Source organism: Eschrichtius robustus, chromosome 7 (assembly GCF_028021215.1).
Source record: "Eschrichtius robustus isolate mEscRob2 chromosome 7, mEscRob2.pri, whole genome shotgun sequence".
NCBI classification, from domain to species: Eukaryota; Metazoa; Chordata; class Mammalia; order Artiodactyla; family Eschrichtiidae; genus Eschrichtius; species Eschrichtius robustus.
The window spans coordinates 77133160-77151444 of NC_090830.1; the positions used below are offsets into that span (position 1 = coordinate 77133160).

An 18285-nucleotide genomic window follows, 5' to 3' on the forward strand; every position below is an offset into this window, starting at 1 on the left:
GGCTGCATAATGCTCATTCAAATCTGTTACCACTCTTACTTTCAGTTTGGTCATCTTCCCTCAGGGATTACTCATAATTGTCCCTCAAACAACAGCAACAGGAGGTAAGTGTTTGATCTTTGTATTATATATGAGAAAGGAAGTGCACGTCAGCAGAAAGCAGCAGAGATGATTTCTGCTCAGCCTGGGGGTCTCTAGGCAAATGGCTTTAGGGAGGCGGGGCACCAAGAGGCTGACTAGTGTGGCAAGTGACAAATTCAGAAAAAGAACAGTGAGAAAAGAGGAAAGGTCATCAGGTACAGCCACCTCCACTCCAACTTTTCCAACAGGAGAACAGCAACAAGAAAAGTTAAAGAGCAAATCAGATGTCCCTCGGCAACATCAGGCACCAGCAAGAGCACATATACGTATAAATAAGAGCTGTCCAAAAAATAGCTGTTTGAAATGCTTCCTTGGAAGGTGAGAGAGAGGTTGCCACATGTTATCTTAGATTTTCAACTAAGTCATCTTACCTTATTAGACAACAAGACGTGAAATATTTATTTTGTCCTCTGTCAGGACCATAGGAAACCTGCCTTCAGTAGCACCACTGGAACATTATCTATTATGACACACACTTACTTGTCTGTAATCCAGTCCAGATGGCCTCCTCCCCCTCTGCAAAGGTGTGGGCTAAAGGTCAGACAAAAGGCCTTGGAAGAGGGGTAGGGTTATCATCCCCACACACACCTCAGGAGTTGCAAGACCTCTCCAATTTAACAAACTGGTATCAATGTTTTAACCTACAACTGAGAGCGCAAACTTTGAACTGGAATTCTGGTTGACTTACATCTTGTTTTTCTACTTTTATTTTGTAATAATAACGTTCATCTACGAGCATTAGTTCTAAAACTGTTTCACCATTGAGATATGGGAAAGAAGACGTGATTTCTTAAGAAATCGTCACAGCTTCATCGTGAACTTCACTCTCACTTCCCTTCTCTTTCCACAATGTCCTCTAACATTTGGAATAACACTTCGACATTGCTGGCACCAAGCCACCTAATCTAATATGGTTTCATTTGGTCTGGTCTCTAAACAATAGGCTGTCTCAAGGAAGACAGTGCCCTGTCACCATCTCTAGGTGCAGATTTATATTTGGTTACTGGTGTGCTTACACTGTAGCTAAAAAACCACAATGGAATGTATACATACAATGGAATATTATTCAGTCTCAAAAAGAAACTAAATCCTGATACATGCTACAATGTGTATGAAACTTGGAAACATTATGTAACTGAAATAAGCCAGAATCAAGGTAAATACTGTATAATTCCACTTACATGTGGTACCTATAGAGCCAAATTCATAGAGACAGAAAGTAGAATTATGGTTGCCAAGGGCGGAGGGGAGGGGAGAATGAAGAGTTATTGTTTAATGGGTACACAGTTTCAGTTTGGGATGGTGAAAAAGTTCTGGAGATGGATGGTGGTGATGGTTATACAACAATGTGAACCTGCTTATTAATGACACTGAATTATACACTTGAAGTGGTTAAAATGGTAAATCTTATGTTACGTATATTTTACCACAACTTAAAAAAAATAAAATAGACCCAAGTGAACCATAACCCAACACCCTTCACTTGTGAACTACACCCAAAATGATATACTAGACCCCTACAAATGAATATATAAAAGAAATAAATATTCCCCACAATAACAACAGGCACCTTGTCAAAAGAGTTCATAGGAATGGGATCAGAGGGACCAAACAATCGAATATTTATCCCCATCCCCCCCAAATGCACCAAGCACGTAGCTTAGTGTTTTATCTTTAGCAGGTATTCAATAAAATATTTTTCATCCTGATAAAAACCAGAAAAGATTTTAAGAAAAGTTAATTTTAATCTCATAATTCTTTTTCATTCTTATTGTCTTTGCCTATTTCTTGTCTTTGTGCAGGTTAGACTTTCCAAACCCATCATTCCCTGCCTGAGCCAAGACAAGGCATGAAGTATCCCAGTACCACTGCAAAGATGAATAACCAATAAACATAAATTCAAAAGAGAGTGAAGGGAGAAAAAAAAAAAACATCTTGTATGAACAGACAGCAGCAGACCAGGGAGGGTGCATCTTTCTAGAACAGATGTTGGCTCTGTCAAAAATCAGCCAACTGCTCATTTTCCAGTTTCATTTTAACAATGGTTGTGCCTCACTGACAGTCATATCTTTAGCTGCTCTCATCAGTGTTTTAAGATTTCACTTTCCAGGCAAAGTGACATATAAAACAAATTCAGAGGATAAGTTTTGGTGAAATACTGCTTGGATGTGAATCTTCCCCCTGCCCCCAACCCAATAATCTAAAACAAGATAGTACCAAACCAAACTGAAGCATTTCAAACTGTACTTTTCCTTATATATCTGATGCTCTAAGAAATTGCTCAATCACCTGTCAGAAGTCTTTCAGACTTTTAACATATAATACATTATTTCTATTACTAGCAAAATATGAAAAGCCCCTAATGACTTCCTGCATCTCCCATTTGCTCAAGTTTTGTTTTGTAATCATCAAGAATGGAGGCAGACTGTGAAAGTGGAAAAGGGGGAAAAGGTAGTGGACTGCCTTCTGTTTTCATAGAAAACCTTATAATACTTGTTATTTCTTTAAACCATGCATATGTATAACTTTTGTTTTTAAAAGAATATAAGTTTCCTGATGGCAGGGACCATGAGAGTCTTGTTCTATTAAAATCCCCAGTGCTCCACCTGGAGTAGCTGTTCAAAAAGTATTTGTTATTCAAGTAACTGAAGTCACGGTTCTTGAAGCTCTAAATGGCTCCTCGTAAGGCACAGCATTAAGATCACAATGCTTGTGATGCCTCCAGGGACTGCAGGCAGGGTCTGGCCCCTGCAAAACTCCTCTCCTGACTCTTCCTCTAGTGCCTCTTTCAGGTGCTCACATGCACATTGTTCCTTCCTGCCTCAGGAAATTTGCACACGCTGTTCCTTCTACCTAAAAAAGCTCTTCACCACCATCACCTAGTTCTCTCCCATAAATTGGTTAGACTTCAGCTCAAATGTCACTTCCTCCAGGAGATCCTCCCTGTTTCCTGTCCCCCTCTCTTCACCAGCCTGATGGGGCAATGGTAGGCCTATCCCAGAATCCCAAGGACCTTGTAGGTTATGTTAAGGTATTTACTCTTCTATCTAGAAGAGAATAGGGAGCCACCAAAGTGTTGCCAGCCAGGAAAGATAAGATCCAATATGCTGGTAGGTCTGGGGTTCAGAGAATTATGAACAGCAGCAAGCAGCTTACTTGGGACACAGACGACCCTTGCTCAACAAACAGTGGTCTCATCCTACCTCCCCAGGGTACCTCCAGTAATTCCCTATGGTAGTGTTTTCCAGAATGGGGCATGACTATCACTGGGGGCTCTAGGGATAATTTTAGTGGCATATAACTAAATATTTTTCAAAGAGTAACATATTTATTTCAATGGGGATTCAAACATAAAACTTGCATTCTAAACCCATGGAAAAAAAAAAAAAAAAGAATGGAGGCAGAGCCATATTTTATCACTAACAGAGCAAAGCAAGAGTGGCCGTATTTTGGCAAGATATCTTGTCACAGGTTCCTTTCTAAATGCCACATTTTTCTGCTACTCATGCTAATTTTATTTATTTATTTATTTATTTTAAAATTTATTTATTTTCATTTATCTTTGGTTGCATTGGGTCTTCGCTGCTGCGCGCGGGCTTTCTCTAGTTGCGGCAAGCGGGGGCTACTCTTCGTTGCGGTGCACGGGCTTCTCATTGCTGCAGCTTCTCTTGTAGCAGAGCACGGGCTCCAGGCACGTGGGCTTCAGTAGTTGTGGCACGTGGGCTCAGTAGTTGTGGCTCGCAGGCTCTAGAGCACAGGCTCAGTAGTTGTGGCGCACGGGCTTAGCTGCTCCACGGCATGTGGGATCTTCCAGGACCAGGGCTTGAACCTGTGTCCCCTGCATTGGCAGGCGTATTCTTAACCACTGTGCCACCAGGGAAGCCCTATTCATGCTAATTTTAAAATTAACACAGGTTTACTTACAAGTTCACTGGTCTTTAGTTTTCATTCAATACTTTTTATTAATACCTTCTGTAATAAGGCATAAATGAAAATGCAAAAGAAATCACTGTTCATGTTTAAAGTTAATTAGTGCACACCACAGAGAAACACAAAATTATTTTTGGATGTATTTTGAAATAAAAGGAATTTAAATGTAAATTCAAGCTCATTATTATTCCTATCAGCTGAACCTTGCTGATGTGAAGTAATAAAGTTGCAATCAAATTTAACTGAAAAATGAACTTCACTTATTAATGGAGGATTGTGAGTATGAGTTACAGGTATATTTGACTTGGCGCTCTCTTTTCTTGAATTTAGTAAACTAAGTTTTAAAAAGAAACATTTGCTAGAAAAGAGTTAAGTAAATGAAAATTCAATAGGACTGACTGCCGTTAACTAAATATTTATGACATAAATAATATATCTTGAAGGTCTATTAAATACAAGCATCATATCTAATCATAAAGCAGAAAGGGCACTGGGTGAAATAAAAAAAAATTGAACTAAACAGTAACCTTTAAGACAGTGGTCAGCAAACTTTTTCCATAAAGGGTCAGGTGGTCATACACTGTTCATCACAACTACTTAACTTTGGCACTGTGGCGCAAAAGCAATCAGTGCATAAACAAATGAGGACAGCTGTGTTCCAATAAAATTTTATTTAGAGACCCTGATATTTGAATTTCATATAATTTTTACATGTTATAAATTATTCTTCTTTTACTTTTTTTCAACCATTAAAAAAATATAAACACCATTCATAGTTTGAGGTCCATACAACAAAACAGGGGATAGGCCAAATTTGGTCCTTAGACCACAGCTTGCAGGACCCTGCTCTGAGAGTTACAATTTCAAGTAAGGGGCAAAAAATATCCCCTTTGTCAAACAAAATCTTTTTCTTTTCTTCTGCCAAAGGAAGATTCTATAGAAATTTATAGATTTCTGATTTCTACGGAAAACAGTTTTAGCCAATCCAGAAAAAGCTTCCCAAATGCTTGCCAGGCACAAGAGACATTGCTAAGCGCTGAGAGGCACGTGAATGGTGTCTGCACAAAGTAAGGAGAGGAGGGAAGGCATTAAGAGGTGGAAGCATGCCATAGACTGGGATGGTCCTTACCATTATGGAGGAGGTAACACCTGTATTGGACTTTGAAGAATGAGTAGGATTTGGATAGAACAAGATTGCAGTAAAAGAAAAACAGAAAGATAAGGACAAAACTTTAGGAAGTAGCCATACAAGGCAGTGAATTAAAAAAAAAAAAAAAAGTAGAACCAGAAAAAGGAAAAAAACCAGGAGAGCCAGCTGCCACTGAAGCCAAGAGAAGACAACATTTGAAAGAGAAAAGGGCTTACAACTCTCAATGTGGTTACTGGGAAAAAATTAAAGTAGGTTAAGGCTCTGGACAAAAGGGGGCTACTGGTGCCTTTTTACAGTGCGGTTTCAGTGTAATGACAGAGCTGACAGATAGGTTTCATGGAATTAAGTGGAATAGTTTGAAAAGGATGTTGGTGGGAAGAATGGCTTTAAAGAGAAATGAACTCTATTTTCTTAAATAAAACAAAACAAAAAACATTCTAGCGAAAGATGCAGCTACCTTATTAGTAGCTTACTCAATATGAAACATCCTAATCAGGAAGTTGTTCCTTACATTAAATTCTTATACCCCTTGAAATCAAATGGGCCAAATTTTGTAGTAAGATCAGGAATTAACAGAAGTTACATCTATCCTAAATGCTGGAACAGAACATAGGCAAGACTTCAACAAACTTTTCTGGAAGATGGTTATTAAAAAAAAAAAAACCCACAACCATAACAAATGGTTAGTGTCCTATTCCCCTCCCAAGAGCATGTCTGTCTCTCCATCTTCTTTTTTTTTTTTTTTTTTTATAATTTTTTACATTGATGTAGTTTCAGTCTTTCAGAAAAGTTACAAAAATAGTAAAGAGAATTCCTGGATACCTTTTACCCTTCTTTCTTTTTTCTTCATAACCTACTTTAAGAAAAGCATTCTTTCACTGATTTCCTGGTTTTTGTTCTTTGTAATGTGGATACTGCCAACAAACTCTGGACATTCATTTTAAAAAGTGCTGAGGCCTAAGTAGTTTAGTTAATGTTGTCCATGATTCAGTCACAAGTTGTAGGAAAGAAAAGTGCAATATAGGCTCACTCAACAAAACTGTTTGGAATTCATTTGGCTTCTTTAATCTGTAGGTTGATGTCTTTCATCAGCTCTGGCCCATTCTCTCTCGCCTCTCCTTCTGGGACTCCAATTAAATGTATATTAGATCTTCTCACTCTATCCTATATGTCTCTTTTTCTCTCATCTGTAATTTTTACCTTTCCCCTCCGCCCATGCAATATGTTGGATAATTTCTTCTGACAATTTCCACTTCACTACTTCCCTCTGCAGCTCTATCTAATTTGCTAATTTGCTGCTAAATCCATCCACTGAGCTTTTAAGTTCAGTTATTGCCTTTTTACAGTTCTAGCATTTCTACTTGGTTCTTTTCAAAACTGCTACATCACTTTTTCTTTGCAATAGTTCCCAATTACCTGATAAAAAAGTTGTTTTTAGCCTAAGTCTGATAATTCTAGTATTTCATGTCTTTATGAGTTCTGGATGTCTGTTTGCTTATGGTGAGTGGTTTCCTCATATGCCTAGTTATTTTTGTGTATTGGCTGTTTTGGGGGCAAAAGTTCCTTAGAAGAATATTTTTAGGCAGAGGGTGATAGAACTTTTTCCAGGAAGGATTTTTCTTTACTATTGCCAAGTACCTGGGAACACTACCAGTCCAGAGGCTCTTTCATCCAAGTTCAAGACTCCAAGGTCTGTTTTCTGCTTTCAGAACCCTAACAGTTAATTTTTGCACTGCCTGAGGATCCTCTTTGTCAGACTTTTCCCTATTTTCTATCTCTCCACTTTGCCAGAGATTTCCTTAGCTTTATCTTCCAATCCTTAATTAATATATACATATGTGAGTATATATGTTATTTCTATGAACTCTCTTCTTACAGAAGCCTTTTCCACAACATCTTGCTTTTATTTTCCAAGTAAATTCTCCAGAAAGTTGTACACTTGCTCCTCTAACAAGCTGCCTATTTTACATGATTGTCAAGAATGATGTGATTGCTTCCAATGCTGTGGATAAAAGCTCTTACAAAATATTAGTATGCCCAAGTGAAGTTAATAAATGTCAACAGTGTATAAGCATAAATAGCTTAAAGAGAAAGTGACACCTGCTTAGTGATTTTACTTAAATTAAAATTTCGGGAATTCCCTGGCAGTCCAGTGGTTGGGACTCGGCACTTTCACTGCTGGGGCCCAGGTTCGATCCCCTGATCAGGGAACTAAGATCCCGCAAGCCGTGCAGTGCGGCCAAAAAAAAAAAAAAAAATTTCAAGTCATAGAAATATCAGGTAGTAAAAATGACACCATAGCTACGGTGGTAATGAGACATAGCAACTTTTTTCTACATTCAATTTGCTGTTATTCATACTGATATAATAATGCAATGGAACATTTAGTGATAGATTTTCAAGGAAAGGCTTTCTGCGAAAGGTGAGTTTTGAAAAAAAAAAATTCTAAAGAAGAGCCATGTGACTAAGAAGTAATTTTCAAGAACAGTATGTAATGTGGCTTAATACTGAATTGGATCATAAAAAACACAATATTTTCTTCCTTAGAAATAACATACTTTCTAAATGCTAGTCTTCCTCTGTAGTCATTAATATCTTTTTAAACAAAATTACTACCAAGTTCTCAATCTAATCTCTCTTCCCTTGAAAAAATAAAAATGAATTCATCTTTTCAATATTCTTCTAATACTCTGAAACAAGTAATCATTGAAAACAAGCCTCTTCACTAAGAGTATTTAAGAACTTAATTGTGCCTTTGTTACCTTAGGACAAATAGACCACAGAGTTGGCCAGGGAAGGACATGTGAGGCACATTCTGCTTTTTGACCTTGGTAGTAGTTACAGTGTTCACTTTATGATTATTTGCTTAAAAGTACATATACGTTTTATGAACTTTTACCAAAGAGAATAAATAGTATGTATTTTTAAACAGCTTCCTTTATAGAAACTTCTCTAAGTAAAGAAAACTAAATAAAGCTCTCATTTAAATGCATTCATTCTAACTGTCCTTTTAAAGAACTTTAAGAGGCAGCGATGGAGCAAAAGCAAAAATGAATGAAATACTTGAGTTACTCTCATTTACATCTTTCAAGAAAAGTCTCAATGTACCTAGCTAGATTTAAAACATATTTTCAGACAAAGTACTATTAAATATTAATATAGTTAAATACTGCCAATTCCCTCTTTCTCTAAATTTAAGTATTCTTATATACAAAAAGAAAAAAAAAATTCATCTCATTTTTTACTTGGTTTATATGTTCCAGGATTTTTTTTTTTAAGCATCTTTATTGGAGTATAATTGCTTTACAATGTTGTGTTAATTTCTACTGTATAACAAAGTGAATCAGCTATACATATACATATATCCCCATATTCCCTCCCTCTTGCTTCTCCCTCCCACCCTCCTTATCCCACCCCTCTAGGTGGTCACAAAGCACAGAGCTGATCTCCTGGTGCTACGCAACTGCTTTCCACTAGCTATCTATTTTACATTTGGTAGTGTATATATGTCCATGCCACTCTCTCACTTCGTCCCAGCTTACCCTTCCCCCTCCCTGTGTCCTCAAGTCCATTCTCTATGTCTGCGTCTTTATTCCTGTCCTGCCCCTAGGTTCTTCAGAACCTTTTTTTTTTTTAGATTCCATATATATGTGTTAGCATATGGTATTTGTTTTTCTCTTTCTGACTTATTTCAATCTGTATGACAGACTCTAGGTCCATCCACCTCACTACAAATACCTCAATTTCATTTCTTTTTTATGGCTGAGTAATATTCCATTGTATATATGTGCCACATCTTCTTTATCCATTAATCTGTTGATGGACACTTAGGTTGCTTCCATGTCCTGGCTATTGTAAATAGAGCCACAATGAACACTGTAGTACATGACTCTTTTTGAATTATGGTTTTCTCAGGGTATATGCCCAGTAATGGGATTGCTGGGTCGTATGGTAGTTCTATTTTTAGTTTTTTAAAGAACCTCCCTACTGTTCTCCATAGTGGCTGTATCAATTTACATTCCCACCAACAGTGCAAGAGGGTTCCCTTTTCTCCACACCCTCTCCAGCATTTATTGTTTGTAGATTTTTTGATGATGGCCATTCTGACTGGTGTGAGGTGATACCTCATCGTAGTTTTGATTTGCATTTCTCTAATGATTAGTGACGTTGAGCATCCTTTCATGTGTTTGTTGGCAATCTGTATATCTTCTTTGGAGAAATGTCTATTTAGGTCTTCTGCCCATCTTTGGATTGGATTGTTTGTTTTTTTGATATTGAGCTGCATGAGCTGCTTATAAATTTTGGAGATTAATCCTTTGTCAGTTGCTTCATTTGCAAATATTTTCTCCCATTCTGAGGGTTGTCTTTTTGTCTTATTTATGGTTTCCTTTGCTGTACAAAAGCTTTTAAGTTTCATTATGTCCCATTTGTTTATTTTTGTTTTTATTTCCATTTCTCTAGGAGTTGGGTCAAAAAGGATCTTGCTGTGATTTATGTCAGAGGGTTCTTCCTATGTTTTCCTCTAAGAGTTTTATAGTGTCTGCCTTTACATTTAGGTCTTTAATCCATTTTGAGTTTATTTTTGTGTATGGTGTTAGGAAGTGTTCTAATTTCATTCTTTTACATGAAGCTGTCCAGTCTTCCCAGCATCACTTTGTTCCAGGATTTTTAAGTATCTAAAGAAATGGTACTTTCACAATGCCCTTTGATTTTGGACCTATAGTACTGTCTATTCCTTCCCAAATATATTATTGTGCCTTTATTTGTAACAAATCATCTCTGGTGAGTACAACCTAGGGCTCTAATGTCTCCTCTTCACTTTGCAGTTAGAAGCTATGCTTTTAAACAGTTACTACTGTACCCCTATTCAATCTGCTGAGAGCACAGTCTTGGAATACTGATTCGATTGCATAAGGCCATTTCATAAGTCCCCCAAACAGACTGCCATTAAGACCACTTCTCTCTCCAGAAACTGGCAGTTAATGACCATTCTACTTTTAGCTAGCGAGGGAGCAGTTATTTCCTGCATTACGTCTTTAGATCAGCATGATTTCTCCATTTACAAGTTTATCACTGCATTATAGACAAACTACATCTTTGCTCCTATCTCTTAGATGAGAAATGGAAACCCTCTGACAGGACACTATCCTATTAATTTGGCCTAGGTCTTCTTCACTTGTATATCCTCCTTTCAGAGCTATCTGTCAGTCTTCCATAAAAAAATGCTATTACTAAATATATTCCTTTTCTGGTTTGAAAAACACATGGAATGATTCTTTAGTTGTCAGTTCTTCTTTCAAAGTCTTTCTTAGGGTAAGAAAATTCTTATTTTAACTAGGAATAACCAGATACTAGTCTGTAGTATCAGCTGCAACAACTCTCAAAAGCGCTATACAAAAGAAAAATGTGGCTTCTACCTCCAAGAGTTGGAGTTTTTTTTTTTCTTATTAAGGCATCCAAAACACATAATACTACACCAAGCCAAAAGGACCAATTCTCTTCATGGAGTAGAATAGCAATTGGCTGTTACTCATTAAATTCTTACAGCAATGAGCAATGACTTGCATTCTCGTTTTGTTTCTCTTTGAATAGCAGATGAAGTTGATTTTTTTCCAAGGCTGCTTCCCATCACCAGCATTCCTGATCCTTGACCTATGTAGCTGTTAATATGCTGTACACATATGCTTGGGATCCTTAACAACCAATGCAGTTAACCTTTCTGTTTATTCCAAGTCAGTTCCTATCTTGTTAATGAAAGTGATTTTTTTCCCTTTCTAAACATAATAATTATATCTGGTACAAAAACTATGTATAATCCATCAGTTTTTTAAATCTTTTTTTTTTTTTTGCAAGAGATTCAGGGTCCATGGGTTCTAATGTTCTAGTTGAGAAAGACTTGTCTTGTAATTCCAAAAAGTGGGCTGCTATAGCTACTTCATAAATACAGTTATTACCGCTTGTGTGTTTGGGGGCTAGTTGTTGGATGCCACATTTTATCTTTATTCTCAAAGAAAAGTTAATTCCTTTGATTAAATGTAAGTGAAAGATTATATTTTCTGGAACTAATGATTAAAAAGTAATATACTGGGGGGACTTCCCTGGTGGCACAGTGATTAAGAATCCGCCTGCCAATGCAGGGGACACGGGTTTGAGCCCTGGTCCGGGAAGATCCCACATGCTGCGGAGCAACTAAGCCTGTGCACCACGACTACTGAGGCTGTGCTCTAGAGCCCACGTGTCACAACTACTGAAGCCCGCACACCTAGAGCCTGTGCTCTACAACAAGAGAAGCCACTGCAATGAGAAGCCCGTGCACCACAATGAAACCCAATGCAGCCAAAAATAAATAAATAAGTTTATATAAAAAAAGTAATATATTGGAAATTCTATTAAAAGATACTTTGTTACAACTACCTGTGTTCAAAGGTACTTCCCCTCCACCTCATAATTTGCCCCCATCATTTTATACTGTAATTACCTATTAACCGGCTGTATCTCTCAAAGGCAGGAAGCTCCTGGAAGGTAAGGACTGTATCATAATGACTTTTATCTACAGGGCACATAGTCTGACAGATGGTATACAGTCAATAAGTATTTCTGTTGGTGTTCGTATTATATTCAACTCAAAAGTCTAATTCTTAATTAGCCAGTTTTAGACTAACTGGCACACCCATTGCCCCAACATTTATGTCTAGTCAGATATTTTCACAATTCAGATAGGCCCAGTTTCAAATATCTACTGATCTCTACCTAAACACTGAGCATCTTTATGGAAGACAGGAGGAACACTGCTAACTTGTGAGCTTTGAATCTTTTTGTTCTAATTCAGACTCTGCTACTATCTAGCGTTAGCCTTTGGCAAAACACTTTAACCATATTGGATCTCACACCCTTAGAGAGTAAAATGAGGAACTGGATTAAATAGTTTCCAAGTACCTAGCTGGGCCCAGCTCTAAAACTCCGATTAGGCATTAACAGTAAAGGTACAACTACTATAGCAAGTTTTCGTCAACACTAGAGGGAGCTACAGCTGTGTCATCACTGGGGTGGGTTAGGAAGATTTCCAGGCCGAGCATCTTTAAATGGAAAACTGACTTTCCAGAATGAGAGAAATTAAATATTAAATGAGAGAGCCATACTGTTCATACAGCAACTTCTCAGGCTCCCTGCTGTTACCTCCCTCTTATGGATGTCAAAGCACCTCACACTCCACTTGCATCAACATACCTTTTGGGCTTTAATTCTAATTTCAAAGGAACCAAGTTGGCTTGAGTCATTCCAACAGATTTCTTTCCCCATTCGTCTAGTTTTTTTCTTAATCAAATTAACAATAACAAAAAAGCAAAGTAATTAATGCTATTATTTAAAAAGCCCCAGGAAATGAGCTAGAGGAGGAGAAAGATTCATACAATGAAGCTGTAGCCTGGGAAAATAAGTAAACTGCAACTGAATTCATTAGCAGCTTGCCACTCAAACAGAAGCTACAATAGCTACTTTGAAGACAAGAAACTTACTCAAAGAGAGAAAAGGTATCAAGTAAAAGAAGGAATCAACAATGCGCTGCAAAGCCCCTTCCCCACAAGGCAGGAATGCCTGCCTAAGTGAATGCTGTCATTGCCCTGTTGGGCTCTGCAGTGAGAAGCTTGCAGCTGCTGAAGAGTGAAGTCATTAATTATACGCAATGAGGTCATATTAGGCATTTGGCAAGAAAACTGTCAAGTGATAAGATAAGGGAATGGAGGAAGGAAGGAAAAAGAAAAAACATTTTTAAAGCTAGAGCTTATTCTGAAGTTATTATATACATACTCTCCCTCCCAGCTCCAAAAAACACCCATGGCCTTGAAAATGTATGACCTACATCATTATAGAACAAGTAAAATGAAGAATCAAAAACCTCTCTTGGGCTTCCCTGGTGGCGCAGTGGTTGAGAATCTGCCTGCCAATGCAGGGGACATGGGTTCGAGCCCTGGTCTGGGAAGATCCCACATGCCGCGGAGCAACTGGGCCCGTGAGCCACAGCTACTGAGCCTGCGCGTCTGCAGCCTGTGCTCCGCAACGAAGAGAGGCCGCGATAGTGAGAGGCCCGCACACCGCAATGAAGAGTGGCCCCCGCTTGCCACAACTAGAGAAAGCCCTCGCACAGAAACGAAGACCCAACACAGCCAAAAAATAAATAAATAAATGTAGTCATTTAAAAAAAAAAAAAATCTAGAAAAAAATTAAAAAACCTCTCCTTTGGTATCAACTTATGTTTCTCTTTGCGCAGAGGCACAATGGTATGTTAACCTGATAGGGTATAAACTGTGGATGCTACAGAATGTGGTCTGTGGGAGAAAGATAAATGCAATCCTAAAGAACCCTTTTTATTTAAATTTCATAGGTTAATTTAACGCTCAGAAGCAAATCCTCAACAGTCAGAAATGGACCACCAAGTCTTTAGCACATGGGCTGTTCCTGAGTAAAAATAGATTATACAGGAACTTTGGAGAGCGACTTTGTGGGTGAAGAGAAAAATCTACTAGAACAAGACAAACTATTTTTTCACTTAAAAAATGCACACTCAGTCCTCCAGAGGTAAAATACAGAGCAAGACTCACAAGGTTAAAATCAACTTATTCCTATGGATCCAAATAGTCACTATACTTGTTTCTTAAATCATCAGTTTCAAGTACTCTAAGAGATACCAACAGCCTTTTAACAAGTCAAAAAAGATTTCTCTTTTAGGACAATGAAAAAAAATTTTAACAGTCCTTTCAATCAATAATCCTCATGGGAAATATGAGAAAAATATACTTTACTGTTAAAAGGAGAACCACTTATTGTCCTCCCTTATTTTAGGACACATGCCAAAGGTTTCCAATTCACTCTGCTTCATACTGACCTTCAAAATGTTTCGGCCATCAAATGATTCTCTTTCCTTGAAGATATATTTGCCATCCGTTGTGTAGAGGTTGTACCTGCCTTCAGCTGTAAATATTCCAAAGACAATGTTAGAAGAGGAGCTTGGGTTATGCATCTGTTTTCTCTTGGACTTCTACAGGGACAACTAGCAAGATCTTCATGTACTACCTGGAAAGTGACATAATATGGAGGGAAATACATCAGGCTATGAGTCAAGAGACCCAGCATCTAGTCTCAGCTCTGTCATCAACTGATATATATTTATTCATTGAACACTGTCCAAGCACTCACTGTACATAAACTACATAACTAACCATATTCTTAGGCAGTTTATGTCTCCTCTATGGACCTCAGTTCCTCATTTACAAAGTTAGAGGTTAAGACTAGGTGATTTCCAAAGGTTCCTTGTAGTCTAAAACCCCAAGATTTTGTATAAGCTACATGCATTTTTAAATACATAAAAATATACAGTTCACACATTAACTAGTCAAAAATGCCGGCAACTATGCTTTGGATTGATTTAAGGACTCACCCCGAATGAGAAAAACCTCTTCAGTTACAATCAAAGGTATCCTGATATTCTACACAGAAATCTGCAAATCTATGACCTTAGCCTCATCAAAGCTGTGTTCTAACTCCTTGCATTAATTTAGCTTGCTTATCCGAAAAGATGTCCTTCAAAAGCAGCAGAAAAAGGATATCAAAGGAAAGGGATAACTGGCAAGAAAAAGCAAAACAATGTATTCTATAGCCTTTTCAAGAGAAAAACACAAGACAGAGAAGAATCCAGGGTATATAAAATTCAAAGCATCTTCAAGAATTATTTAACTATCAGAATATTTTCTGAAATATCAACCCTTTCCTGCCCATCAACAGACACTCAAAAATATCTGTATTTCTACTTTTGAGTATATTCTTTTATTGTATATAAGTATGGAGATTACCACGTCAGAATTGATAAAACACATCCAAAGTGCTAACTCCATGAACATAATATATTTTAGCTAGCCCACTGGAATTACACCTGGGTAACTACAGGACTATTTTTCTAATGAGAACTATTCTCTTAATCCAAGATCCCAATCCCATGCAAATTTCACAACTTAAAAATAGGTTCCTTGTTAAAAGGAGATGTGAAACTTTAAAGTAAATTCATACTAAGTAAATGTCAATAAAAAAGCAGTAATGAAATCTGAAGATTAAAATGTTTAATGACAGGTGCAAAATCTATAAGTAGCACTAGCCATAAGGGGAATGTAAATCAAAGTCACAATGAGATACCACTTCACACCCAAAATGATGGCAATAATAAAAAAGACAGATAATAACAAGTGCAGATAAAGATGTAGAGAAATTGAGACCCTCATATACTGTTGTCCCTCCTTATTCATGGTTTCGCTTTCCATGGTTTCAGTTACCCATGGTCAACCGAGGTCCGAAAATATTAAATGGAAAATTCCAGAAATAAACAATTCCTAAGTTTTGAATTGTGCACCATTCTGAGTAGCGTGATCTGTCCCACCCAGAAAGTGTCATCCCTTTGTCCAGCGTATCCCACCCTCTGTTATCAGATTGACTGTCAACGTATTGCAGTGCTTGTATTCAAGTCACCCTTATTTTACTTAATAATGGCCCCAAAGGGCAAGAATAGTGATGCGAGCAATTCGGATATGCCAAAGAAAAGCCATAAAGCGCTTCCTTTAAGTGAAATGGTGAAAGTTCTTGACTTAATAAGGAAAGAAAAAAATCATATGCTGAGGTTTGCTAATATCTACATTAAGAATCTTCTATCCGTGAAATTAGGAAGAAGGAAAAAGAGATTCGTACTAGTTTTGCTGTCACACCTCAGAAACTGCAAAAGTTACGGTCACAGTGCATGGTAAGTGATTAGTGAAAATGGAAAAGGCACTAAATTTGTACAATAAAAAATTCTGAGAGAGACAGACAGCACTCACATACTTTTTATTACAGTATATCGTTTAATTCTTCTATTTTATTATTAGTTGTTAATCTCTTACTGCACCTAATTTATAAATTAAACTTTATCATAGCTATGTATGCATAGGAAAAATACAGAACGTGGTATGTAGTTTCAGGCATCCACTGGGGATCTTGGAACGTATCTCCCGTGGATAAGGGGGAACTACTGTACTGCTTGTGGGAATGTAAAATGGTGCAGCCACTTTGGAAAACAGTCTGGCAGTTCCTCAAAAAATTAAACATAGTGATATCATAATGCAGCAATTTCACACTTAAGTATATACCTAATAGAAATGAAAACATATGCCCACACAAAAACACATACATAAATGTTCACAGCAGCATTATTCATAATAGCCAAAAAGTGGAAACAACAGAAATGTCCATCAACTGATGAATGGATAAATAAAATGTGTATGTCCATACAATGGATTATTATTTGGTAATAAAAAGGAATGACATTTGATACATGCTATAACATGGATGAACCTTATAAACATTATGCTAAGTGAAAGAAGTCAGTCACAGAAGATCACACATTGCATGATTCTATTTATATGAAATATGCAAAAAAGGCAAATTCATTGGACAGAAAGTAGACTGGTGGTGCCTAGGACTGAAGAGTAAGGGGAAAATGGGGAGTCACTGCCAATAACTATGGAGTTACTTTTTGGGGTGATGAAAATGTTCTAAAATTTATTGTGGTAATGGTTACATTACTCACTATACTAAACATTATTGAATTATATACTTTAAATAGGTGAATTATACAGTATATGAATTATATCTCACTAAAGCCGTTATATTTAAAATATATGTCAATAGGAAAGGATAACTAGACTGTGAACACAGAACATTTTCTTACATGAAGCTCTGGTGCCAACTGAATATACATCTGGATCCACACAATTTAAAAGATACAGATTCCTATATAATTCAACTCTTTAATGTTAAGATGTTAGTTAATAATGGGGTATGGTATAGTTGTAAGAGCTCTGAACTAAGTTTTAAGGACTAGGACAGATGCAGAATGTATTATTGACAGTATTAGATGTCTAATAAAATACTGCACTGTCCAAAAACAGTAGCCACTAGCCACATGTGATTATTTAAATTTCTTTTTTTTTTTTTTTGGCCATGCCACGCGGCATACAGTATCTTAGTTCCCTGACAGGGATCGAACCTGTGCCCCCTGCATTGGGAGCTCGAAGTCTTAACCACTGGACCTCCAGGGAAGTCCCTATTTAAATTTAAATTAATTAAAATTAAAAGTTCACTTTCTCAGTCTCACTAGCCAGCCATCTTCAAGTACTCAATAACCACATGTGGATAGTGGCTACCATACTGGATTTCACAGATATGGAATATTTCTATCATCACAGAAAGTCCTATTGGATGGTGCTAGATACAATGTAACTTCTGAACCAATGAATTAGAGCAGCGATCCCCAACCTCTTTGGCACCAGGGACTGGTTTCATGGAAGACAATTTTTCCACAGACCAGGGTGGGGGGAATGGTTCAGGCAGTAATGAGACCAATAGGGAGCGGTAGATGAAGCTTCCCCTGCTTGCCCACCACTCACCTCCTGCTGTGTGCCCTGGGGGTTGGGGACCCCTGAATTAGAGTGTACCTTTTTTTTTTTTTCATTCATTAATTAATTAATTTACTTGGCTGTGCCGGGTCTTAGTTGCAGCACACGGGATCTTAGTTGCGGCATGCATGAAGGATCTAGTTCCCTGACCAGGGATCGAACCCAGGCCCCTTGCATTGGGAGCACAGAGTCTTAACCGCTGGACCACCAGGGAAGTTCCTAGAGTGTACTTTAGAGTTCTGAACCTCTGTCTTTACGTGATGATGTTAAAATGTACACCACCTCAGGGGATCTAACTGTTTTCCAAGATTAAAACTAACTGTCCAGGGCTCCCCTGGTGGCAGTGGTTAAGAATCCGCCTGCCAACGCAGGGGACACGGGTTCGAGTCCTGGTCCGGGAAGACCCCACATGCCGCGGAGCAACTAAGCCCGTGTGCCACAACTACTGAGCCCGCGTGGCACGACTACTGAAGCCCGTGTGCCTAGAGCCTGAGCTCCGCAACAAGAGAAGCCACGGCAACAAGGAGCCCGTGCACCGCAACGAAGAGTAGTCCCCGCTTGGCACAACTAGAGAAAGCCTGCATGCAGCAA

At 37.9% G+C, this 18285-nt stretch overlaps 1 protein-coding gene across 5 annotated transcripts in view; it reads right to left on the minus strand.

Moving 5' to 3' along the window:
• Positions 1-18285, minus strand: part of ASCC1 (activating signal cointegrator 1 complex subunit 1) — a 115237-nt gene that overhangs the window by 13278 nt on the left and 83674 nt on the right. For all 5 annotated transcript variants that reach the window (XM_068547769.1, XM_068547771.1, XM_068547768.1 and 2 more), the window contains exon 9: positions 14103-14188. In XM_068547769.1, coding sequence (XP_068403870.1) covers positions 14103-14188 — 86 coding nt within the window. The remainder of the gene's footprint in view (positions 1-14102; positions 14189-18285) is intronic.